This window comes from Mustela nigripes, chromosome 2, assembly GCF_022355385.1.
Source record: "Mustela nigripes isolate SB6536 chromosome 2, MUSNIG.SB6536, whole genome shotgun sequence".
In the NCBI taxonomy this organism is placed as follows: Eukaryota; Metazoa; Chordata; class Mammalia; order Carnivora; family Mustelidae; genus Mustela; species Mustela nigripes.
In genome coordinates, this window is record NC_081558.1 from 163,792,789 (window position 1) to 163,819,093 (window position 26,305).

General features: G+C 35.3%; 2 protein-coding genes across 11 annotated transcripts in view; one reads left to right on the forward strand and one right to left on the reverse strand.

Annotated features, from left to right (window-relative positions):
* The window catches only part of DZIP3 (DAZ interacting zinc finger protein 3), a 109,234-nt gene extending 107,428 nt beyond the window's left edge, over positions 1-1,806 (reverse strand). For 4 of the 10 annotated variants that reach the window (XM_059392019.1, XM_059392018.1, XM_059392017.1 and 1 more), the window contains exon 1: positions 1,574-1,803. The gene's annotated coding sequence lies outside the window, so the exon portion shown is untranslated. The other 6 variants (XM_059392014.1, XM_059392009.1, XM_059392010.1 and 3 more) reach the window with 3 other exon arrangements.
* Positions 1,807-1,952: 146 nt separating this feature from the next.
* The window catches only part of CIP2A (cellular inhibitor of PP2A), a 38,957-nt gene continuing 14,604 nt past the window's right edge, over positions 1,953-26,305 (forward strand). The window contains exons 1-13 of the mRNA XM_059392020.1: positions 1,953-2,184; positions 6,341-6,488; positions 8,527-8,639; positions 9,462-9,556; positions 10,106-10,202; positions 10,956-11,078; positions 11,228-11,373; positions 15,243-15,318; positions 18,575-18,793; positions 19,780-19,939; positions 21,458-21,599; positions 22,664-22,763; positions 24,478-24,596. Of these exons, the coding sequence (XP_059248003.1) occupies positions 2,077-2,184; positions 6,341-6,488; positions 8,527-8,639; positions 9,462-9,556; positions 10,106-10,202; positions 10,956-11,078; positions 11,228-11,373; positions 15,243-15,318; positions 18,575-18,793; positions 19,780-19,939; positions 21,458-21,599; positions 22,664-22,763; positions 24,478-24,596 (1,646 nt within the window). The 5' untranslated portion in view covers positions 1,953-2,076. The remainder of the gene's footprint in view (positions 2,185-6,340; positions 6,489-8,526; positions 8,640-9,461; positions 9,557-10,105; positions 10,203-10,955; positions 11,079-11,227; positions 11,374-15,242; positions 15,319-18,574; positions 18,794-19,779; positions 19,940-21,457; positions 21,600-22,663; positions 22,764-24,477; positions 24,597-26,305) is intronic.

Below are 26,305 nucleotides of genomic sequence, written 5' to 3' on the forward strand. Positions count from 1 at the left end.
TTGGCTCAGAATGAGTGTGAAGATGTCGCATTTGCTATTATTAGTGAAAAGTCTAACACTAACCAAACTGCTATCACTGCATTTGCCAATGAACCAAGATGTAAATAAAACCTGCTGAAAATGTAACCATCCAGGTAACTACTCTAAATTTATTTAAATTGATTAACTCATTTCACCATGGTTTACACCACCGGACATGACTTCATTTTTACTGCTACTCTCACCTTTGCTCTCTACTCCAGTCATAGTGGCAATCCTTGCTTTTCCTGAAAAACTTCATGGTCCCACTTCAGGACCTTTTCCCCAAGACAGTATGGCTCTCTCCTTCAATTCCTTGAAGCACTTCCTCAAATACTGCTTTCTCTATCCCGACCTCCCAATTCTCTTCTTCCCAATCATCATTACTCTGAAAAGGAATTCTGCTAGTTTTTCTTTCTCCATCTCATTCTCCTTAAAAACTTACAGTTTTTTTTTCCCCCTACCAGAATGTAATTTCCATAACATAGGATTTTTTATTCACTAAATCTCTAGTGCCTAGACAAGTACCTAGTATACTGTAGGCTCTCAGCGATCTACTGAATAATTTATTGACCTTATTAAACAGGTACTAATGTTAGCCCGATTTTATCTAAGGAAGAAACTGAAGCAGTGAGAATCTGCCTTATGGTCACATAGTAAAAGGTGGAACTAGTTTGTAAGCACAGTCTGCCTTCACTCTTTAAATAACTGCATGGTGCCTCTTACTTACATGAATTCCATATGTACTACCTATTTAGTACGTTTCTCTAATTAGACAGTGGCTTCCCAGCAGGGGATACTTCATCTTTGTTCTCTCCTGACTTCTAACCCGTTTTACAATCAATACTTGTTTACAGAATGAACGAAAGCATAGATATATTAATTACCCAGTTATTTCTACACGTATGTTGCAGCTGGCTAGATTATTGTTAAGTTTTCAGATTTAACTAATTTTTTTTAATATAAAAAGAAAACCTCCCTTTAGAAATGTAGTGATGTAAAAAAGTATTTTTTCATTGACAAAACATGATTAATGACGAATGATTTAATTAAAAGGACATGGACTCTCCTCTTACAATTTTCTCCAAACTGGTTTTTTAAAGCTAAATTCACCATTAGCATACATTAAGCAAAACAAAACGAAAAACCTCCAGAACCAGCTACGCGGCTCATTATACACACATGCACAATAATTATCTTATCAAAAACCGTAAACGACAGTGCCATATTCATAGACACGGCGATTCAGCAAACATTTGATCATGCCAGATAAAAACAGATACCTTCACTTACAAAAACTGACGCTAATGAGAACACCCTCCGCAGCAATACCTGACCCAGAAGTCACCAGGACCTAGCTTTCTGAAGTAAGTTTGATGACGGTCTTAAGGGCATGACTACCTGGCCCCAGAATCCCCATAGTCATAGGCTTACTCTGAAAAACCAACATTCCTGGGTGGAAAGGGTGGACACAGGAGAGATTTTTTTAAAAAAAGAGGACCCTCCCAGGCCGCCTCAAAATCTAGAGCCCAAGATTCTCCTCAGAGCTCCTCACCGTGTCTAGACTAGGGGGAAGCGACCATTTCTCAAGGAGCGGTTCACGCACAAAAGAAAAACCGGCCAACCAGCGTGAAGGCCGAAGACGCAAACACAAACTGAGAGCTCTGACGAACGAGGACCGCGCCCCCTGCGCCTAACCGCCCCTTCGCAAGTTGAGCCGCAATTAGAGTTCTCGCGAGATTTATCGTCTCCGCGCGATCTCGAAGCTGAAACCTCGCGGCTTTATAGCTAAGCGAAGACACGGTGGGTAGTGGGAAGGGGGTTCTGGAAGGACAGCTCCCAACCCCCTTGGTGAACCCAAAGATTTCCTCTACCCTCCTCCCCACTTCTCCCCTTTCTTCATTGAAAGCCGTTTCCAGGGAGGAAGGGACTTCCGGAGCTCTACCGGAACCGGAAGCATCGGGAGTGAGGGGGGAGGAGCTGAAAAATCAAAAAAAGCGCGGCGAAGGCTGGAGGCCGGAGCTGGCTGGTGGCGGCCCCCAGGAGGGGTTGTGGAGGATGCCAATGGACTCCACTGCCTGCTTGAAGTCTTTGCTCCTGACCATCAGTCAGTATAAAGCCGTTAAGTCGGAGGCGAATGCCACCCAGCTTTTGCGGCACTTGGAGGTGAGGGGCTCTGGGGTGAGGGACTAGACCGGCTTCTCTGTAGAAATTCTTAGTTCACGGTGTGGCCGGAGTGTAGCGGCCCTTGCCTAGGAGAGGAAGGACTGCTCCTCGCTCCTTCAGGTGTAATTTTGAATTAGTAAGGAAAGCAAGTGTCAGCCTTGAATTCCTACCCATCTTCTTGCTCTGCCCCGTGTCCCTCCACGTTCAGCTGACTTCAGCTAGAGCGAAGAGTGACAACTCAGAGACCTAGGAAGAGGGGAAGGTGTGACAAAAGGGGAATTTAAGCTGTGTTTGGGATTGGTAGAGGAGAAAGTTCGGAGCTGTATGTTTTCCTTCGTTCCATCGCAACAGAGCCCTTACAGAGTAGAATACACAGAAATTCTCGGTGGCGGAGGTGAGGGGAAGCGACGATTACACTTGTTTTATTCTTTGTCCCTTAGGCAGTTTACAATATGAACCAGTTGCTTGCTTCTTTTCTTATAACTCATGTTGAACTAAAATTTGAAAAAGAAAAAAATTTAACTTTTTTGAGTTAAGAAGGAATCTCACCAGTAACCATAATCCCATAATCTTTTTTTTTTTTTTTTACCAAAATATATTGCTCACAGTTTTTCAAGTCTAAGTTGCTAAATAGCTTTTACTTTTTCTTAGTTCCATTGATTTGTGTCTAGGTCACTTATCCACAGCTTTCTGTGTTCCTGTTTGTTTTTAGGCTTTTAATCTGTCATTTATTACATATTCATGGAATTCCAACAAACCATGACCTCAGTTTAATAAACAATTTAGCTCAATCGAAACTTGTTTTAATTCTCTCTCAGCTTCTGTTAAGGTAGAATTGAAGATAACTTTAAAATATATTCTCTTTGTTGTATTAACAATGATATAGGATATAGGATATGAAGCTAAATTACCGAAGATTAGCAAAATACATACTACAGAGAGAAGACAATTGTAGCATTAAATATGCCTTCATTTTCTCTGGCTTTACTGATACTCTTCCGCAGGATTTTGGTGCCCACCCTTCCTGAGTACATTTTCTTTTTTCATTCATTATTTCACAAATCCCTGCAGACCTAATAATTAGATGCTAGCTGTTAAATGCTAAGGCTTTGCTTCTCAGTTAGAATAGAACAATGTCCTGGGGGCTCCAGAAGCCACAGAATGAGCGGTTTTATTTAAGTAGTAGTACAGCATTTTGAATAATAATCTGAAACATTACTTCTCTTTGAGAAAAAATGGGTATGCCTTGAATCTGAGAGCCATGTTAGAGTGAATTGAAGGAGACTCAGAGAAATTTGAGGCATAGAGACTGACTTCTTGATACTGCACTCCAGAACTTTTAAGGCATTTACTGAAAACTTTTCTGCCATTTAAAGAGGTAATGTACATACAGTGCATAATGTGCATTAATCTTAAGTGAAGAGTTTGAGTTTTTAACATACATGTACAGTACAAGTAGCTACCACCTGTTCCACAGTACAGAATATTTCCAGTCCCCTACAAGGTTTTTTCAGTTGTCCCTTCTCATAACGTTCAGATAAGTGGATTCATAAGATATGTACTTTGGTGTCTGGTTTCTTCGATTCTATAAATCTGTGAAATTTATTCATTTCGCACATGTGGTAGTATTTATTCTTTTTTATTTCTGTGTAGGATTCCACTGTATAAATGTACTATAGCTTATAGGCTTATAGACATTCTCCTATTGATGGGCATTTAGGTTTCTAGGTCTGGGTGGAATTTTGAATAAATCTGTTGTAAACATTTTCTTACTTTTTTTGGATATAGGCTCTCATTTATGTTCCTAGGAGTAGGATTGATTATGGTAGGTTGATGTTCAGTTTTAGTCGAAATTGCCACAGTTAGACCATTTTTACCTTCCTATCACTAATACATGAAATTTGCTGTCACTCATCCTGATAGATTCTTGGTGTTTTCAGACTTTTAAATTTTAACCATTTTGGTGGGTGATGTTAATGGTAAATATATTTGTGCATACTTCATGAGAGCAATATCTGAGCATACAAAGAAATGGTTACCATGTAAAAGGAGAAGATTGATTTTGCTATTATGCTGTACTTCTGCAATATTTTTTCTTTATAGCCCCATGCAGAACCTGAGTTTTGAATTTTTTTATGATTGGCAGAGCTGAGCTGGTCTCGTTCTTAATGGTTTTTTATAGCACTAATGTTACATAGTGATTATGAGCACAGATTCAGGAACGATTACTTTCAGTTACTCTGCTGTCTTGGTGTATGCCTCGGTTTACTCATCAGCAAAACAGCACCTAGCATATAGGTATTGTGAAGGTGAAAATAATTAACATATATAGAACAATGCTTAGGCCAAAGTAAGTGCTAAAATATTAGCTATTACTAAAATAAATGCTATTTGCATGGAAACATCCAAGTAAAGAAGAAAATTTTTAAAGCGATTTTTACATTTTACCTTGTAATAAATATTACATGGCAGAGTACTTACATTGTTGACATACAGGTCTCTTCCCCAGGGAAATTGTATTTAAAGCAGAAAAATGTCTTAATTTTGGAGGTGTAACTTCATAAGTAGTCAAAAGAGCAATCAAAGTATTCCTTACTCCCCAAATATCTACTGTCAATGTGTAATTTCACCATTGGACCTGTTTTTTTCTTTTTAGATTTTAATGTTAAAATACATGCTCCTTGGGAACAGATACTTTGAAACTCCCCCCCCCTTTTTTTTTTAAGATTTATTTATTTTAGAGAACAAGAGGGAGAGTGAACATGAAATGAGCGGGCAGCTGAGGCAGGGAGAGAGAGAATCTCAAGCAGACTCTAAACTGAGCTCGGAACCTGAAACAGGGATGGAACCCAGGACCCTGAGATCATGACATGAGCTGAAACCAAGCGTCAGATGCTTAACTCACTGTGTCACCCAGGCATCCCAGATGTCAGCAAAGCTTTAGAAGAAAAACTGGTATCTGGGGAGGGAATAAAAGAGAGATACAGAAAGGAAAGTTTAGAGGGATATTGAAACAGCCTGTTTAGACCTCATCTTTTTAAAAATAAAAGTGTTTGAATCAGATTTTATCTAGTTCTAAGGTAACTAATTGTTTTTCCATCCTTATAGAAAAGATAATTTGTTTTATAGAAAAGTTAGGCTTTTAATAAAATGCAAAAGCCTTTTGAAAATACGTGGCTGTCAAGGTGCCTGTGTGGCTCAGTCAGTTAAGTATCAGACTCTTGATTTCTGCTCAGGTCATGATCCTAGGGTCCTAGAATCAAGCTCCCCATTGAGCTCCCCACTCAGTGGAAGTCTGCTTTTCTCCATCTTCCGTCTTCCTCTTCCCCTCCCCATTCTTGCTCTCTCTTTCTCTCTAAAATATATAGTAAAAAAAATCTTAAAAAAAAAAAAGAAAAAGAAAAGGAAACAAAATACCTGGCTCTCTGACTACTGATTTTGGTTTTCAATCTCAGCTTTACCTTTTCACATGGGAAAGGGAAGGGTGGTTTATAGAGTTATCAGAAAGGAGTAAAAGTGAAATAACCAAAAATAAAAATAAAATTTGTGCATGTATGACCTGGCTAATTAAAAACTTTTTTTTTATACTTCTATTTTTGTAATCTCTAACTTCTAGGCTCAGCTACTGTCTTTAGAGGGAGCAAAAAGAATAACTACATAGTTGGTCCCAAAGCTAAACCTTTGGATTTAGCTACTTTTTACTTTGCATTACCTCCCTCAAAATAGGTGGAGTGCACATACTCGAACTTATTTACTCAATAATTACTCAATAAATATATTGCAATAGAGTGTTGATTTATACCCTATGCCTTCATAGGGTGTTCAGTGTACTAAAGAGGATAAATATTGCTATATTGTCAAAGTTTGTCAGCTCATAAAATTAAGTATAATGTGCTATAGGATAGTGTAATAGACAAACCTAACCTAGTTGGTGAAAGAGGGTCAAGAGGAAACAAATTAAAACTTGGATCTGAATGATTACATTAGCTAGGTAGAAAAGGTATAGGTAATCTTCCAGGAAGAAGGAATGGCATTTGACTTTTCTAAATTGGAAAAAAGCATGGCAGGGGCACCTTGGAAAACAGTTCTTATTTGCTTGGAGAAGGGATGGAAATTGCCAATTCTTAACTAACACATTTTAATTACTGTTTTGTAGGTAATTTCTGGGCAGAAACTCACACGATTGTTTACACCAAATCAGATATTACCAAGTGAATGCTTGAGTTGCCTTGTGGAGCTACTTGAAGACCCAAGCATAAGTGCACCACTGGTCTTAAGTATCATCAGCTTGCTATCTCAACTAGGTAATATATTATATATTATATATTATATATTATATTAATATATTTGTAAAGGGTGTATTGAGTTATAGTATCTTTTGGAGAATGAGTCACATTCAAAAGATTTTTTCATTGCCGGATCTTTCAGAACTTTTTGCATTGTGGATCCTTTATAAAAAGAATATTGTTCACATCCTTTCTTGAAATTATTGGAACAAAGAATCTAAAGCATAACAAAGGTTCAGGGGTCTACAGAAAAGAATGTGTCTTGGGAAATGCTGGCCTACTTTTGAATTAAAAAAAAAATACATGTACATAATGCCTGTATTAAATACATCACTCAGAAAACTCATAGCTAGTGATTTCTAAAAAAAAAAAATCCTTTTTTGATAGACTACACCAAACAGAGCTAAGGGTAAAAATGCAGGTGTTGCTTTTTCTACTTTTTTCTATCTTTAGTTTTTAAATTTTCATTTCATGGGTACCTTTTTCCTTGATGTGTGCTTGGGAATAGAGGGGAGTTATTCCCTCTATTGTGTATGATAAAGTTAATGCATACTTGTCATTAAAAAAATTCCAGGGATCCAGGAATATTAACATAGATCATCATGTCCAGTGGAGCGTTCTGTGATGATGGAAATGTTCTGTATTTGTATTTTCCATTATAGTAGTCATTAGCCACATAGAACTATTGAGCATTTGTACTGTAAGTAGTAAACTAAAGAACTAAATCTTTAATTTTTAATTGATCTAATTGATCTAAATTTAAATAGTCTCTCTGGCTTAGTGTCTAACAAGTTAGCACAGATACAGAGTAAAATAGAATGTCTTTACTCATCACCACCAACTCTTCTTATCATTTCCACTTTGGTAGATAATATTTCTTAATGGTTTGATAGGTGTCTTTCTAGATCTTTTTAAATGCTATAACAAATTATTTTAGATCAAATAAACTAGCATACTTTTTTAAAGATTTTATTTATTTGAAAGAGAGAGAGCGTGCATGGTGGGAGAGGGAGTGCAGAAAGAGGGAGAAGCAGGGTCTCCACCAAGGAAGAAGCCCAACTCCTAGGCTTGATCCCAGGACCCACAGACTATGACATAAGCCCAAGACAGACACTTAAGCAACTGAGCCACCCAGGTGACCAATTAACAAATAATTTTGGTTGTTTTTAAAGAAATGGTGTTGCAAAGCATCAGATTTTTTTTTTTCCACTCAACATATGTTAGCTATCTTTCCATATTGGTGTCTTTTTAATAGCTGCCTTGAACCATATTGTAGAGTACTATAATTTATTCAAGTATTTTCCTAATGGTGGGTACTCATGTATGCTCTTTTTCAAGTTTTTGCTATCAGAATCAATATATTTTTATGTATTTTTGCTCAAATATTGGTGTGTTTCAGTTGAATTAATTCTCAGACTTTTCAGGTCATTTTTCAGTTCGATGGCTGATACTAGAAAGTTTTATTTTTTAGTTAATAGACTTACTCTTTTTTTCCTCTTCTTTTTTTTTTTTAATGATTTTATTTATTAGACAGAGACAGGGGGTGAAGGAACACAAGCCACGGGAGTGAGAGATGGAGAAGGAAGCTTCCCGTTGAGCAGGGAGCCCAATGTGGGGCTCAATGCCAGGACCCTGGGATTATGACTTGAGCTGAAGTCAGATGTTTAAGGACTGAGCCACTCAGGCACCCAATAGACTTATTCTCTAGAGCAGTTTTAAATTACGAAAAAATTGAGATGATTATCTTTAAATTGCGAAACTTTTCCAAATATGTAAAGCAAGTTTTTTCCTTTAAATTAATTTAGTCCACATAGAAAAAATGTTTGTTTATTGACAAAAATGGAAAAGCTCATATTCCCTTTCATTTTCCAGCTCATACTATTTCTGTGATTAAACTTCTGAATTGGAAGGTAATTATAAATAAAATAGCCATATCATACTTGGTATTCTTAAGCACCGTAAATTTAATATGAAATAAACTTAAAATTATTTATCTTTTATCCATGAAGATCATATAGAAAAATTATATTTGGTGCCATTTTATCTTAATTTACAGCTGTAGACAATGAAACCAGAGACTGTCTTCAGAATACATATAACCTGAATAGCGTACTGGCAGGAGTGGTTTGTCGGAGCAGCACTTGCCATAGTGATTCGGTGTTTTTGCAGGTACACACACCTACACAGTACTCTTCACTTATACATGTTTTTCTTTCTTTATTTGCATATCAAAATTGACAGTATGTATTTTAAATTGCTAATTTATGGTGTATATACCCACATAATTCTGCATGAATAGGTCAGTTCTTGCCATTAATAAATTTAAGAGCTGGTTAATCACACATGTACTACTATTTAAAAGTTTCTAGAGAAGGGAAGCTTATCTACATCTACAATTAGTTTTGAAGAAAAGCAAATCTAATCACTTTGACAGACTTAAAAACACAGTTTAAACATTTTGAGATATAAGCTATTCGTATTAAAATCGCAAATTGAGTTCTAGTCCCAGTCTGCTGAGGAAACATTCTACAAAAAATTAAAGCTATAGATTTAGTCTCCTTTTGCATAGACTCAAAGGTCTCATACAGATATTTTGTTGAACCTAAAATGCCATCAGCTGCAAGAAAGGAAACCATCACCAATTAATCTGACATGTGGTTTTAAAGATGGAAAAATATGAAAAATATATATATATGTATATGTTTTAGTGTGTGTATATGTTTAATATGGTTAAGTGAACCAGGTTGATGACAAGATGCTCTGTTTGAGACAGATTATATAGAAATGTGTGTAATCAGATGAGCCCTAAAATTCTTAGTAGTCTCATTACATTATGTTTAAAAAACAGAACCATTTTAAGAAATAGAAAAATTCTTGCTCAAAACTCTCTTCCTAAAATGGTGACATGCTCAGAATGTGCTTAGAAGTCCATACTTAAAAGCAAAGAGTATATTTTTATATTTATATTCACTAGTATTTTCTTATTCTCAGTGCATTCAGCTTCTGCAGAGATTAACATACAACGTCAAAATTTTCCATTCTGGTGCCAATATAGATGAATTAATTACCTTCCTGATAGATCATATGTGAGTACGCAATCAAGCAGTAATGAAATAATCCGTTGATTTATTTTTAAAGTAAAACTATAATAATTTGGTTTTTCTTAGATAATATTTTCCAACTTTTTGACTGAGCCACCCAGGTGTCCCAATATTTTCCAACTTTTTAAATTGAGTGGGACTCCAATTCTTATTTACTCTTTTTAGATGATTTCAGGGATCAAATTGTATTAACCAGCTTTAATTATTATGACAATAATTTATAAAATGAATTGATTTGAACAGAAAAAAAACTGTTGCAACTGAAAATTTTATGCTTATGTTTAATCTTGATAGAAGAATATATGAATGAGATAGAACATGGTCATTCTGACAATTATCTCCTTATTTCTATGCCATAATCGAATAAGATCACTTAGTTTCAGAATATGAAATGAATGGTCAATATTCAAAGCTTGACTGTCTTCACATGTTAATCATTTTTGCATAAAGAAAGGAGTTTAAATTACTATAAAATAGAGTAATTTAGAATGAACTTAATGCTTTTATCTTCTATTATCTTCCTTAAAACAACAGTCAGTCTTCTGAAGATGAGTTAACAATGCCTTGTCTAGGATTACTGGCAAATCTTTGTCGACAGAATCTTTCTGTTCAAACATACATAAAGACTTTGGTAAGTTTTGGATATTCGTGGTGGGTTCTATGCTTAAAGAAAATGATGTCCATATTTTTCTTTAAAAAAAATTAAGAATTCTCATGTCTCATCCATCTGACTCATCAAACTTAAGGAACAGATTGACACATAATTAACTTGACGTGTTCCAACCTTTGCACATGTTGTATTTAAGATGGTAAGTATTAATGAAAATGTTGAGTACTAGAAGTTTTCCTTCTCTACAGCATCCCATTATTTCTTACGCTGAATAATTCAAGATATGCTAAAGTATTTTGTACTAATAGAAAGGACAGACATCGCTAGCAATCCCATTTGCCTCAGAACTTATATATCCACAAAATCAATGGCACCTCCACCAGAAAGATCCATGAATAAATGACTACAGCTACCAGCACTTGAAATGAGTGAAAGCACACAAGTTAGGTTAGCTGAACCAGTGTTAGAAATACGTCAAATCAAGAAAGTTCATTGATTCTCTAAGGTACTTTGTGAACAATTCCCCTGCTGTGCAATATCCAATATTACCTGTTTATTTCAAATTAAACAGTATCTCATTTGTTTATGTATTGGAGGTACTTTGGAAGTGGAAGTTGTCTTGAGCCATAGAAGTGTTTGAGTAATATCTTAAATTGATAAGGATGTTTAATAAAAGTTTACCTACTCTTTTAGAAAAGTTTACACTTTCTAAACCAAAATATAAAACTAATTATTTTTTATTCTAATTTATTTAAAAATTCTTTTCTTTCTCAGAATAATGTGAAATCTTTTTATCGAACTCTTATAAGTTTCCTGGCCCATAGTAGTTTAACTGTGGTTGTGTTTGCACTTTCAATATTATCCAGTTTGACATTAAATGAAGAGGTTGGGGAAAAGGTAAATATGATTTATTTTTATTATTTTTGAAAATAGTTTTGAAATTTATATTCTCTGATATTTTTAAAGTTACTGAGACTTTGTTAAGCTATAGAATGGTGTCAACTTAAATTTTTTGTGTGATATACTTTCCCTAATTTGCTTTTAAGCTGTTCCATGCTCGAAACATTCATCAGACTTTTCAACTAATATTTAATATACTCATAAACGGTGATGGCACATTAACTAGGAAGTATTCAGTTGATCTACTGATGGATCTCCTTAAGAATCCTAAAATTGCTGATTATCTTACCAGGTATGGCTCTCTGACAAATTTTAAGACTTGCTTTGTTTTATTTTTCTTTTCAATGAACCAAGATATGTTTGTGAGGAATAAAACTGCCTTTTCAGATTTAGTAAACTGGGATTCTACTAACGAACAAGGGACTCAATGAAATGTTTTGATGTGCTTTATTTTCATTCTTTTTGCTTTTCTGGCCTGAAATGTATATAAGAACATGGGGGAGAGGTGTGTTTCAGTCTTTGTCTTAGATAAATAATGTTGTATCACTCTCTGAAGTGTATACATCTTAATTAATCTTTTCCAGCATTGGATTTAAATCTTGAACATTACAGTTTTGGGAAAGACATTGTTATTATAGGGACATTCATGTCAGTATGTCAGTATATTTGTCTTTTTTGCATAAAAATGAATAGCATTTTCTTCATCATGTGCCTCTCTTCTGTCATAAGGTAGAATGAGAATATATGTTTATATGCCCATTGTATCTCAGTGGCATTTCATGTGATCATTTATCTTTTGAGATCAGTTATCAACTGTTTTCCAAAGAGCTCATGGCCATTTAATAGCTTTTATTTTTTAGGGATAGGGAAAGGGCAGAGGGAGTGAAGAGAGAGAATACCAAGCAGTCTGTACATCCAGTGCAGAGCCCAAGAAAGGGCTAGATCTCACAACCCTGAGATCAGGATCTGAGCCGAAGTCAAGATTTGGACAATTAACTGACTGAGCCCCTCAGAAACCCGTAGCCTTTTTATACCTTAAGTTAAATTTTCCCAGTGCTTCTGCTGCTTTGTGGTCATGGGTCAGGAAATTGTAGAAATTGCTTCAAAGAGTTCAATTAATCATTCACAAATGAGAAGATAATTATGGAGCCCCTGCTGTGGTCAAGTACTGGGGGAGGTGGGAGTGTTAGCAGAGACAGGAATTTGAGCACATAGCCCCTAATCTTTGAAGAACATGGAATCCAGAAACTGTACAAAGCTATAGTCCTAGATTTTAAAGAACATAGAATCTAAACATTAAAAAAGCAAAAGCTAACCACTAGGAGAAGTTTGACCACTACCCATATGGTTAATTGTTTTACAGAACCAAGAAGCATTCACATTAGTAATGGATAGTTAGGAAAAAGGCAGGCAGGGACAAGGGGCCCTGCCCTAAGAGGAAAGGATTTAAACCATCCTGGAAGTAGCTTCTCCACTGTTTCCACCCTGATAGGTAGATGACAAAAGTACTGATTGGGTGACAGGCTCATGGAGGATTAATCAGATTAAAACAGCCTGCCAACAAGCCCATAAAAACCATTAGACTTAAGAAATCTGGTTGCAACTCTCTTGGGTCCCCTCCCTCTTCCAGAGCTTTGTACTATCACTCAGTACACTTTGCTTTGCTGTCCATAACTCTTCATCTGGTCTACCTCTTCATTCTTTGAAGCAGCAGGAACCAAGAACCGTGAGCACTAAAGGAAAAGGAATCCTACAGCATTGGTGGATAAGAAAACATTCTTCCAGAGTGCCCTTCCTTAATTGTCCTCCCTTTATCTGTTCTAGGAGTCCTCCCAGTATATTCTGTGTAACACCCGTCTGGCCACCAAATAGTGCTTATTTAACAAGTTCTAAGTAAACAGGGTATACCTCTGCAGGAGGACCAAAAATACAATCTGATTTAGCCTTAGTAAGGGATGCTTAATCCCTTCTTCTGTAAATCTCAGTTCCATTATCTGTTTTCTTTTTTTATCTAGCCTGGAACTCCAGAATCACCTCAAGAAAGGAAATGTTAAATAGTGTTATCTTCTTGTTTATTTGCTGTACTATTTAGCAAAATATTCCTAAATCTGTTCCAAAGTCTAATGTAATGTCTGGGTCCCTAGTCAAAACCTGAGAAAATCACACTTCATGAATTCATATTCTACATATTCACTATCTCTAACTTTATCTGGACAGCACTTCTTATATTTATTCCCAGCTTTTTTTCACATTTCATACGGTGGCCCTTTCAAATATTTACTACTTGGCTCTTGCCGCTTTTCACTCAGAAGATGACCTTATCTTTGTTTCATGGAAAAAAAAGTCAAACTGAATCCTATCTGATTGGAATTCTTTCAAATTTTTGCTCTTGTTAGTGTCATCTTGTTTTGCTTATAAACACATACCTTGGGGTGCCTAGGTGGTACAGTCGGTGAAGCAGCTGTCCTCAGCTCAAGTTGTGATCTCAGGGTTCTGGGATCAACCCCGGCACTGGGCTCCCTGCTCAGCATTGAACCTGCTTCTCCTTTTCCCTCTGCCTGTTGCTCTGCCTACTTGTATTCTCTATCTCTCTGTCAAATAAATAAATAAATAAATAAATAAATACATCTTTAAAAAACACATCCCTTTATTCCATACATTAAATCTCATTCTGTCCTATTTTTTTTAACAGTATCTTTTGTCTCTTCAATGTCTCCTATCCCATTGACTCCCTTCACTTTAACTTGACTTTCAACATTTCCCTCAACCATATGTCCCTTCTACAATCTGTGATCTTCCCATTGCATTCAAGGTAAACAAAATTCTCAGTATAGCCCTCTAAAATCTGATCTCTGGGAACCGCTCAGCCTTGTTTCTTTACATTTTCTTATCTACTTTTCCCTCATCACTTCAGACAGTAAATAGAATCTCCAACTTGCTAGAAATGCCTTTTGTGTCATGTGCTATTTCCTCTGAAGTACTTCTGCTGGAAAGCTGGAATAATTTTTGCTTTATATGTCTAATTCCTGTTTATTTTTTAAGATTCAAGTGTGGGAAACCTCATCTGATCAGGCCTGGCACACTGAGTCTGGATTCAATATTCATCCTCCTAGCATTCTACATATTTCTCCATGATAGTGTTATATTTCACATTATATAATATTCTGTTTCCGCCTTCGTTCTTAGACTGTTAGCTCTCTCACAGAGCATCGTTCTCCCAAACACAGGATGCACTAGTCACATAGACAATAATGTGGGTAGTACCTCTAGTAGCTCTTAAAGAGTTCTGTAACACAGGGCCCTGCTCTTTACCTCTCTATCTGCAGAACCTGATATAATATCTAGCTATTCTAAGTGCTTTATAAATAAATATCTGCCTAATTTATTAGAATATTTCATGTTCTTTGAATTTTTACAAACTGAAAGTAGCTTTAAAAAAAAAAAAACAGCAGTCAGGGCACCTGGGTGGCTCAGTTGGTTGCCTTTGGCTCGGGTCATGACCCTGGAGTCCCGGAATTGAGTTCTGGGATTGAGTCCCACATCGGGCTCCCTGCAAGGCAGGGAGTCTGTTTCTTCCTCTGACCCTCCCCCTTCTCATGCTGTCTTTCTCTCATTCTCTCTTTCTTTCTTTCTCTCAAATAAATAAATAAATAAATAATCTTTAAAAAAAAATCAAAGTACTGAAAGTTTCAATGATTTATTTATTGCCACATGAATCATTGTTTTTTTCACTGTTCAATAAATAACAGAGTCAATTTATGTATATCATAGTGGTGGAATGTTTTAAGTTTTAAGTATAAATTTTTCGGGCGCCTGGGTGGCTCAGTGGGTTAAGCCTCTGCCTTCGGCTCAGGTCATGATCTCAGGGTCCTGGGATTGAGTCCCTCATCAGGCTCTCTGCTCAGCAGGGAGCCTGCTTCCCTATCTCTCTCTCTCTGCCTGCCTCTCCATCTGCTTGTGGTATCTCTCTGTCAAATAAATAAATAAAATCTTTAAAAAAAAAAAATAAAAAGTATAACTTTTTCAACGGCTGTTCTATATTAGAAGCTCAAAATAAATAGATGAAAGAAAATATACTTAAGTTTTATATTTATTTTGTATATAAATCCTTTTGATGTGTCAGTTTCATAATTATCATTTGATGTATATTTTTAAACTTAGGTATGAGCATTTTTCTTCATGTCTCAATCAAGTACTAGGTCTTCTTAATGGAAAGGATCCTGATTCTTCTTCAAAGGTACATAAAATTATGACTTTTGTTTTAAACTTTTGAAAACTGTAATGTGCAGAAAAATCTTAAGTTTGCAGCTCTCTGAATTTTTTACAAATTGAACACAGTCATATAATCATTATCTAGATAAAAAAATATAGCATTACCAGTACTCTAGAGCCCTTCTCAAGTCTTCGTTCACCGTACTAAAAATTGTTTCACAGTGCCTAATGAATATATGTGTACCGTGACACAGCAATTCCACTCCTAAACCACATAATCAAGACAAACATGTCCATAAGCTCATCAAAAGACATGTAGAAAATGTTAAATAGAAAATGCAGTTTTAAAAATGATACCATTTTTGGATTTTTAAAAATGTCAGATGCTTAGGGATAAATCCAACAAGACACATACAAGTTCTCTACTCTGAAATTATAAAACATTGAGAGGTATAAAAGACCTAAATAATACAGATATATCAAGTTCATAGATTAGAAGAGTTTCAAATTCATACCAGGTTTTAGTGTTTTTTGTGTTTGTACTTGTTTTGATTTTGATGTATGTGGACATTGGGAAAGTCTAAAAATAACTAATGCTATCCTGAAAAAAATGAAGAATGTTGGAGGACTTCTAAATACTACCAGAATACCAAGACTTACTATAAAGCTGCAATAATTAAAACAGTGCAGTACTGTCATAAGGATAGACAGCTAGTCCCCTGAAACAGTACAGTTTAAAACCAAACCATGACATACGGTCTCCTGAATGTTAACAGTGCATTTCTGAAAGTATGGTCATTTCAGTAAATGATACTGGGTCAACTGAATATCCATATGGGAAGAAACTGGATTTTGTTTCCTACCTCACATCAAATGTGAAAATCAGTTCCAGAAAGCCTGTAGATTTACATCTGAAAGGTAAACAGTGAACTTAGAGAAGAAATGCCTAGCAGAATATCTTTACAGCCTTGAGAAAGACAAAGATCTTTTTAAATAGGAAACAAAAGCACAAGGTATATAAGAAAAAGTTGATAAAGACTGCCAGTAACACAGTGGAAGGCAACCCACAGCATGGGAAAAGGGACCTATGATACATGTATACAACAGAGTACTCTGATCTAAAATATAGGTAGTTATTATTTTATATATATTTAAAAACATGTATTTATAAATCAAAGAAACACTGAACTCAACAGATAATCTGAACAACAAAAAAAATTGGTCAATAAATATGAAATTGCTGTTCCAACTTTATTAACCTACAGGGAAATGCAAATTTAAATGATAATGTGATGCTACTATGTGCCCACCAGGTGGTTAAAATTAAAAATATGAATAGCATCATATTTAGATATGAATATAAAAATCCCATAAGGTTGTCATACTCATGGGCTGAAAATTGGCCCAACTACTTATGAAAATAGGTATTATTTAGAAATTTTGGACATGCATAGAGTATGAGCCAGCAATTTCACTCACCCAAATAATGAAATACATACATTCACCAAAGGCCGTGTATAGCTGTACTACTCCTATAAGGCAGGAATTAATCCAAATGCTATTAATAGTGGAATGGGCAGATAAATTATGGCACGTCTGTATATTAGAAAACTACACAGCAATTAGGATGAGTAAAGTGCAACTGTGTGCAATAATATGAATGAATGTCAGTAACCTGCTGAGCTCAAGAAGTCAGATGGAAGGAAGGGTATATGCACTGTAAGATTCTATTTATATATAAAGTTCCATGTGACTTGTTTTATATAAACTGGCAAGCTGATTAAAAAGTGTAGAAATGCAAAGATGCAAGAAAAGCTAAGATAAAATTAATCTACAGTGTCAGAAATCTGACGAATTTGACTGAGGCATTGTCTGGGAGGTACACCAGGAACTTCAGGAGTTTTAGTAGAATTCTCTTGATCTGGTTGCTACTTACACAGGTATGTTCACCTTGGAAAAACCGTCTACCTTTGTACTAGTGATTTATTACTTCTGTACATTATACTTAAGAAGTGTATATGAGGGACGCCTGGGTGGCTCAGTTGGTTAAGCAGCTGCCTTCGGCTCAGGTCATGATCCCAGCGTCCTGGGATCGAGTCCCACATCGGGCTCCTTGCTCCGCAGGGAGCCTGCTTCTCCCTCTGACTCTGCCTTCCACTCTGTCTGCCTGTGCTCGCTCTCACTCTCTCTCTCTTACAAATAAATAAATAAAATCTTTAAAAAAAAAAAAAAAAAAAAAGAAGTGTATATGAGAAGGTATTTTCTTACATGACATATTACATATTGCATATTATATGACATATTACATACCTTACATGGGTATAATATGTCTCTGGTAAGAGAAAAGAGAAACTGATGACATTGCTTGCCTTCAGGGAGTGTAGCTAGAGATCAGGCTGCTTTGTTTAGCCATGGAACCAAGTAAATGTATTACCTATTCAAAAACAGGTACTATAATTTAATTTATATTTGAAAATGAATAAATCAAGGATTATCATTTGTTATATAGTAAATGTTAATGGGCTGAATTCTATTAAAATCAGATGCTGTCAAGTTGGTCAAAACACAAATCCCAATTATATGTCATTTATAGAAATACAGATAAAGGTAGAAAATAAGTGGATAGGCAAAGAGATGCCAGTGATTTATTTTAAATGATAGGTTGGTAGTATATGAAATGAGGTAGAACTTAATTAAGTTAATTAATTAATTAATTAACTAATTAAGCTAATAAATATGTTGGTGTGGGATGTTATGTGATGTTATAAAGGCCCAATTTATGATGTAAAGAACTGAGGTGTAGAATAGAGGAGTTAACAGCTACAATGTCAAAAGCATGCACACAATGTAGAAATAGCCATACTTAAGGTTTTAAAGCTTAGGAATACCACTTTTCAATATTATCCTAAAGTATGCTTTATAGGAATTCTCAAATCTCAGCATGATTGCAGGTAGTTTCTAACTTTTTTTTCACTGTAAAAACAGTATATCTGTGCTTTGAAAAACAAAAACAACTAAGTACTATAGAAGACATGATATTAGTTGAAGTTGCCCTCCTTTCTTTGGCTCTCACAGCTCTGCTTACTAGGAGTAACTACCATTAACAAATTTTGTAACCTTGCATTTTGAAAAATATTACTTAAAGAAAAATTGGAAGCTGTCTTTAATTTTTGTTTTAAAGTATCTTCTTTAAAAATGTCATTTTCAGCTTGATCACTTGGTTGTTTTGTACATTAAAGGCCAATGAAATTGACATTTAACGAAGACTTTATATTGCACAGGTTTTAGAATTACTTCTTGCCTTCTGTTCAGTGACTCAGCTGCGCCACGTCCTCACTCAGATGATATTTGAACAGTCTCCATCTGGCAACACCATTCTGGGAAGCCGTTCTAAATGTTTAGAACCTACAGTGGCTCTACTCCGTTGGTCAAGCCAACCTCTGGATGGGTCAGAAAACTGTTCTATTTTAGCCTTGGATTTGTTCAAGGAAATATTTGAGGTAATATAATAATAGACCAATTGACTTTTCCATTTAACGATTCTCAGTGAACAGTTTACTTTCAAAAACATCCACAATAAACTAATTGTTTATACACTTTAGGAAAACATTTAGCTAACTCCCTTTCTTTCAGTCACTGAATTTCCCTTTTTTGGACAAAGTCAGGAACGTTGTGTTTTCTTTTTTTGCACTAAATAACTTATATATACTCCTTTCAGTGTAATAAGTAAAAGTATTTGCTGAGATTTTACAGCTTGTTGTCTGCCTATACTTCTTGCAGTAGTCACATTCTGTTCCTCCATCTTGGTAGATACTGTCTGCTGTCTTTATTAGCCTATTGACTGGACTAATATAGGAACATTGGATTCAGTCACTAAGATGCAGTGAAACATGTCAGACACTGCTAGGCACTTGGGATATAGACAAAAATTCTTTCCCTAGAGGCCATTACATTCCACTTTATTATACTTTCTAGCTCACTTAGCATTCTGTACTATTGTCCCTGTTTTTGTACTCATTCTGCCTACCACAGTATCTTAGAGTATTTCCCTCATGACTGGATCTGATGGACAAATTACTCTGTTTTATGTTGGTCTTAACTGTTAAACAGTTTTAGCATTTAAAAAAGTCTTCGAGATTCTGATGGAAATTATTCATGATTGTAAAGTATTAAGACCAGTGATAGTTATTTAATTATTGTAATTGCACTTAACAAATTCAGGATTCTTGTTTTCAAATCATGGACACAATCCCTGGGAAAGTCTTGTTTGCAGTTAAGTAGCTTAAAACCTTATTGTTTCGTTTAAGAAAAAGGTCATCATAGCCATCTAAATTGGATAAAAGGGTAGGTTTTAAATAGGAGACACAGGTCAATTAAATATTGAAGTAATTAGAAGAGATTTGATGAGAATGTTGCTGCTCGGTGATGACTCTGCGTTCTGTATTCCATCTTTATTTTTCATCACTGGTGGTGGTTAATTCTCCAGGACGTTGTAGATACTGCTAACTGTTCCTCAGCTGACCGTTTTGTGACCCTTCTGCTGCCTACAATCCTTGATCAACTTCAGTTCACAGAACAAAATCTAGATGAAGCCTTATTAAAAAAAAAATGTGAAAGGATGGTCAAGGCCACTGAAGTTTTGTTAAATATCCTTTACTGTTAAAACATGGAAACTAGCCATTCATTTTTTTCTAGCATCACTTTTACTGCAATTTTGTCTTTGTTTGTAAATGTGTCACTCCTCATACTTGTATATCAATTCAGGATTATTGAATTGGAGTTTAAACTATAGAACTAATTCTCAATGAGGAGTCTATGAAGAAGTTGTCCAGAATTTTTTCCCTTATTTTTCTAGTAAAACTTTTAAACTAAAGAATATTTCATAATTTTTAACTTTTTAAACTTTTTAAACTTGATTTGTACATTTTTACTGCAATTTGAGATTAAGAGATACATTCTAAAATAACTGCTTTATTACTATCTAATGCTAATTGCTTTCTCTGGATGATTTGTGGGGCCATCACTGGTTCATTGTATCAGAGAATAAACAAACATTGGTAAAGTTGTTAGTATTTTAGCTTATATTCTAATTTTTACTGAAAGTTAAAGCCTCTAGAAATATTTTAATAAAGGTGATATACTAGGTTATAAAAAAAGACACATGTCAAGACAATTTCATTCATTACAAAAAAAGAAAACCTTGAGTTCAATTTGTGTCACCGCCTAACTTTTGTATTCAGGTTTTCTTAGGTCTTTTCTTATGTTTGCTCTTTTCTTTTAGATCAGTTAATTCTAAGCCTTTTGAAGCCCAAGTCCCATTTTTAAAAAATATTTCATTAATGTGTTTTTATTATTATCAACAAGAAACCTTTATATCTCAACCAGATCTTTTATCTTTACTTGGTCAAGTTTCCTTATATCTCAGTAGTAAGAATTTGTTCAACTTCGTCCTGCCCTAGAGCAAATTCCACATCTTTTTACTCTCTTCTCAGAGTTACTGCTCCTTAATTTTTCTCTTCCCTACAGCAGTGATTCTCAATCCTGATTATGTATTAGAATAACCTGAAGAACATTTTAAAAATCCTGACACCTGAACCTTACTTCCAGCAATTCTAACCTGATTGGAGTAATCTAGAGCCCTGGTGTGTGGGCAGTGGGGAGATTGTGATTGATTGATCAAACTACTCACATGATTCTAACATGCAGCTAAAGTTGAAAACCACTGCTGTAGAGACACATGATTATTTTGCTTGATTGTTGATATCTATCTGTAATATATGCAGGCCTCAGAATTGGTACGGTTTTAAGCCAAATTTGATACTTTTTAAATGATACTCAAGTTAACTTACAATATTACAAAATAGAAAAAAATGACTTCCCTTAGTTCAGCAAATATTGAACCACTGTAATAAGCTTCTAAGAAAATACTAACATCCAGCAGAGTAACAGACATGGTGTCAGTCCCATCTCTTGCCACTTACCAGTCACTTAAATGCTCTAAGCTTTAGTTTCCTAATCTGTCATTGAGCTAATGTAACGATGATTATATGGAAGTGCAGTGACAAGATAATTTGTATGGAATCACTCTTAATACTGTGAAGTGCTATACGAATATAAGGGGTTTTTTGAGAATTTTTTGTTTGTATTCCTTAACAAAACTTAACCTCTGTGTGGAGATGATTCTCTAAAAATGCACGTTGCAAAAACTCTGACTACTATCAAATGTACCACTTTGATAGAACAACAATTTACATACGGCAAGATTGATCTGGGGTTTGGAACAAAGGTAGCAGATTCTGAATTGTGGTGAGTATATAAAATCCAAATGGCAAAATGGTAATACCAAACATAATAAAAATCAAAAGATCTAGTGATTCTCTCCTCTTGGAGGTAATCCTTGGGTATGAACTATTAACTCAAGGTATAGCAGGGAATTAACAAGTTTTTTCATAATTTTTTAAAAATTCATTCAATTCATAGATTACATGCCTTGAAGAAAGGATAATCTTAACATCCATGATTTGTTTTTCATTGTTTAGGTTTGTTTTTTGTTTTAATTTTTGATTATCCTGAAGTGTCTTTCATAGTTCTTTTCTGGAGGTTCTTTCTGACATTGCCTCAGTAATTTTGTGTTTTAAACAAAAAGGCATGAAAAAACAGAAGGTCATTTTTTTTATTACCAGGAAATCAGTTACTACTGAAGGTTTCCTACTAAAAAAGACAGTTCTTTTCCTAAGCATGTTAAGACTTATGGTTTAAAGGTGAATTTTCACTGATAGTGATGAGAGAGATAGATTATTTTATTGCTCCTTTTCCGCATGAATTAAGTCCATTAACAAATCTTTATTGAGGACCTGAATGCTAGACATTGATTTGTTCCAATTTCCATAAATGACATAATTGTCAATAATTGTGCTCCTCAAGAACAAGGATTACTTTTTTTTTTACTTTTTTATACTCCTTTTGTGGTATGAGGCTAAGAACATGGCTTAGTATAATTTATTTGATAAATGTAAGGTATTCTGTATTGCTTAAGGTTGCCCTTTATTGATATTCCAGTGAAATAGCTAAAAATTAAGTAGGTCGTTTTGCTGATGCTGTTGGTAATTTGGCTCAGAAAGTGGAAGCTCAGTGGTATTTGAAAACACTGTCTGAATTTAGACTGTTAATGCCAATTTGTTCTTTTGGGGTGTTGGGTTATAAGGATGCTAGTCTCTGTTATATTTTTACTTCTCAAAAGAAACAATACTTTATCTTCCTGAGGTTTAAAAACAAAAGTGTTGGTTTTTTCAGAATTTCTGTAAAATCATGGACAGAAATAAAGTTCTAAGCAACTTTTTGGTTATCTAATTTAAATATTTATTTTTAAGCAAACTTGCTGCTGATGTAGTTTTGAAAACTCTTGATTTGATGAACAGACTTAAACAGTTGGTTCCTGGTATGGAAGTAAGCTTCTATAAAATCCTTCAGGTGAGTGTAAACTCTTCAAATATTGAAGTTTATTCATACATAAATGCTTCCTAAGTGTGAGTTTCTGTTTTAATATTTTGAGGTTTAGAAATTGTTTATCTTAGAATTGGCTATCAGAAAAGAGTTAATTGCCTTAAGTAGCTATTTTATTCCCAGTACACTGTAATTTTACGTAGTTTTGCAGGAATTGAACATAAATGCTTGTGACTATAATGTATAGGATGTTCATGATAGTAGAGCTTCTTCAGCCTTTTTCCTTTCTTGTGCCATACTTTAGGTTTTTTTGTTTATTTCTAATAGCACTGCAGTGAAGGGGAAGTGTTATTTGTTTTGGAGTTTTTGTTTTTGGTTGGGATTGATGATGTCGAGTGTTAAGGGGATAAGGGACACATCTGGAAGAAAAGGACATGATTGTGAGTGATAGTAAGACCAGAGAGGGTATGCAGAGAATAGCTGACTCACGAATTTTGATGATGGTAGCTGAATAAGAGCTCTAATGTTTACCTTGATAGCCACAAAACCTGACTTAAAATAGATACTTAGCAAACATGTGTGAATTGAGTTACTATAATAAACAAAGATGGTTCTGGTCTATATAGACAGGGTAGAAGTCAAAACTGAAACCTTATACAGGAGCCCCTTGTACGCTTTGGAGAGCATAATGCTGAAGAGATGGGCTTCAGATGTTGACTCCACCAGTCAGTCAAGTCATTGCAGACTTGAGCAAGCTATTTCACTTGTCTGAGCTCTAGCTTCCTTAACTACAGAATGAAAATAATGAATTCCCCTCCATGGGAGCAGTTATGAAGGGTTACAATGAGGGTTATGGAGATAAAGCCCAGCTTTTGCTTTTTTTTTTTTTTTTTTTTTTAAGATTTTACTTATTTGACAGAGAGAGATCACAAGTAGGCAGAGAGGCAGAGAGGAAGGGAAGCAGGCTCCCCGCCAAGCAGAGCTCGATGCGGGGCTCGATCCCAGGGTGCTGGGATCATGACCTGAGCCGAAAGCAAAGGCTTTAACCCACTGAGCCACCCTAAAGCCCAGCTTTTAACATGGTTCTGTGGCATAAGATTATACTTGAGTACTTACAAGACCCTCAACATTGTAAAATGTAAATAATTATAAAGGATTCATATTTTAATATTTGTTCTCTGTTAACAACTTAAAAATTGGGTCAAACTGATTTTGTGTCAATTAGGAGATTTTTTCAGAATAAATGATTTGGAGCTTACAGTACTAATGTAAAATATTTACTGACATGAAGGACTTGTGTGTTAAATATAATTATTTCAGTGACAAAATTAGAATTTTTCTAGTTAATTTGAGTTTTACTTTTTTTTTACTTTTATTGGAAATGATTATTTGTTCTTACAGTCAGATTTTCTTTTAAAGGTAGCTAGAAAAATAAAACAGTAATTCAAAATATCAGTCAGTTGTGGATCATATTTTAAATTCATCATAATATGTAAGATGTGATTTTCATAGGCACAACAAAACTTTTGCCAGATTTTTTCAAAGCTAGTGTTCATATTGACTGCATAGATAATTATAACAAAGTAAAGGCTAATGAATACATTCAAACAGCAGATAGAAACCTTTCAGAATTTGCCTGGAATTATTTTATGGTTTAGCTCTGTTTACTCACCTTGCTTTAAAAATCCTGACATTATTTATTCCTTGTGCCTGTTGTTTTTTGGTTTCTTGATTTGCTTAGGATCCACGCCTGATTACTCCCTTGGCTTTTGCTTTAACATCAGATAATAGAGAACAAGTACAGTCTGGACTGGGAATATTGTTGGAAGCTGCTCCACTGCCAGATTTTCCTGCTTTAGTGTGAGTTGTAGTCATTTGCAGTGTATCTCTTGTGGTCCTGGAATATCCTGCTGTGTTTCTTTAATAGTCCTCAACACAGAGAGATTAGAAATTCTGTGAATCAGAGACTTCTGATGTTGGTAATTTTTCAAGTGATTAAAAGAAAATTTGATTTCAGTACCTGAAAAGACCAGGTGTATACTCAGGGAAAAACTAGCTTCAGACGGGTTAAATGTTTTTCAGGCACTATGCCTCTCTTTCTCTCACTTCCTCTATTTGATATAGTAGCTTCTGGACTATGCTTATATCTTACCCAGTTTAGTTCTTACATAGAATGAGCTTTCCCTGTGTCAGCTATATGCCCCCCTCCCCTAAAAAAAAGACATTCAGATTAGATGTGAGGAAGAATATCTTCAGCTTAAGGGTTTGCCAGAGGATAAAATGGGAAACTGCTCTAAAAGATTAAACACTTAATAAACAACATGGCTTTTAGGACTAAAAAACAACCAACAAAAACAAAGCAGGAAAGAAAACAAAAAGCTTCTCTTCCCAGTTATTTAAATAAGTATTTTTTTTTTTTTAAGATTTTATTTATTTATTTGAGAGAATGAGAGAGAACATGAGAGGAGAGAGGTTCGGGGGAGAAGCAGACACCCTGCTAAGCAGGGAGCTGAATGTGGGACTGGATCCTGGGACTCCAGGATCATGACCTGAGCTTACCTGCCCCAGGTGCCCTGTTTAAATAAACCTAAGCATCACTTTTGTTGACCAAATCTGGGTCATTTGCCATTGAAGGACCTTGGCAGATAACAAGGGTTCAACTGTGAGAACTACATGAAGTGAAAGTTAATTTGGGGGCAGTGGGAGGATTTAAAAAAAAAAAAAATTTTGTGCTTTTATCAGAAAGTAAAATAGATAGTGGCCAGGCAGAATTGCCCACTATTCTCATTGATTTCAATCATTAGGAGAATATTTGCTATTTTTCTGTTGTTAAAGAATTTATTTATTTGAGAGAGTGAGAGAGAGCGTGCGCAGAAGTGGGGGAAGGGGCAGGAAGAAGCAGGCTCCCTACTGAGCTAGGAGCCCCTGACATGGGGAGAGGTGGGACTCCATCCCAGGACACTGGGATCACCACCTGAACCAAAAGCAGATGCTTAACTGACTGAGCCAGGAGTCCCTCTGCTATTTCTTTTAACTGACTTAGAAACTTATTTTTCAGAATTAATAATTTAGTCATAAATTAAGAGATTAAGAACTGTGGAGAATAAGACCTAGAGACCACATAATCAGAATTCTCTTCATTGTAAATATTTTTAAACAAATGGACAGATAGGGAGTTTCTCAAGTTAAGATCTGGAAATGATCTATGAAGCTGCTTCATTCATCTGGAGCTTGGTTGCTCCAGTTGTGGTAATCTGACATAAAGGAAAGCCCCTGTGTTTCAGAATGGAATGCTTCAGCTTCACTGAAAGTGGGAGTCTCATCCTCTGACCCTGTATATGAGATCTTCCTACCATTTCTTTATATCTTGGCTGCCCCTGTCTTACTGGTGTTACATAATTTTCTCTTTAGAAACTATGTCAGGTGTTCATTTATTTTATGTCTTTTTATGCCTTTGTTTATATCATCTTAGTTTAATAAGGTAAATTTATATGTTAGATGGGTGGGTGGGTACATAAGTACGTTTTTTGGTGTACATTTCCATCTGGTGAGGGCCAAGTATGTGCCAG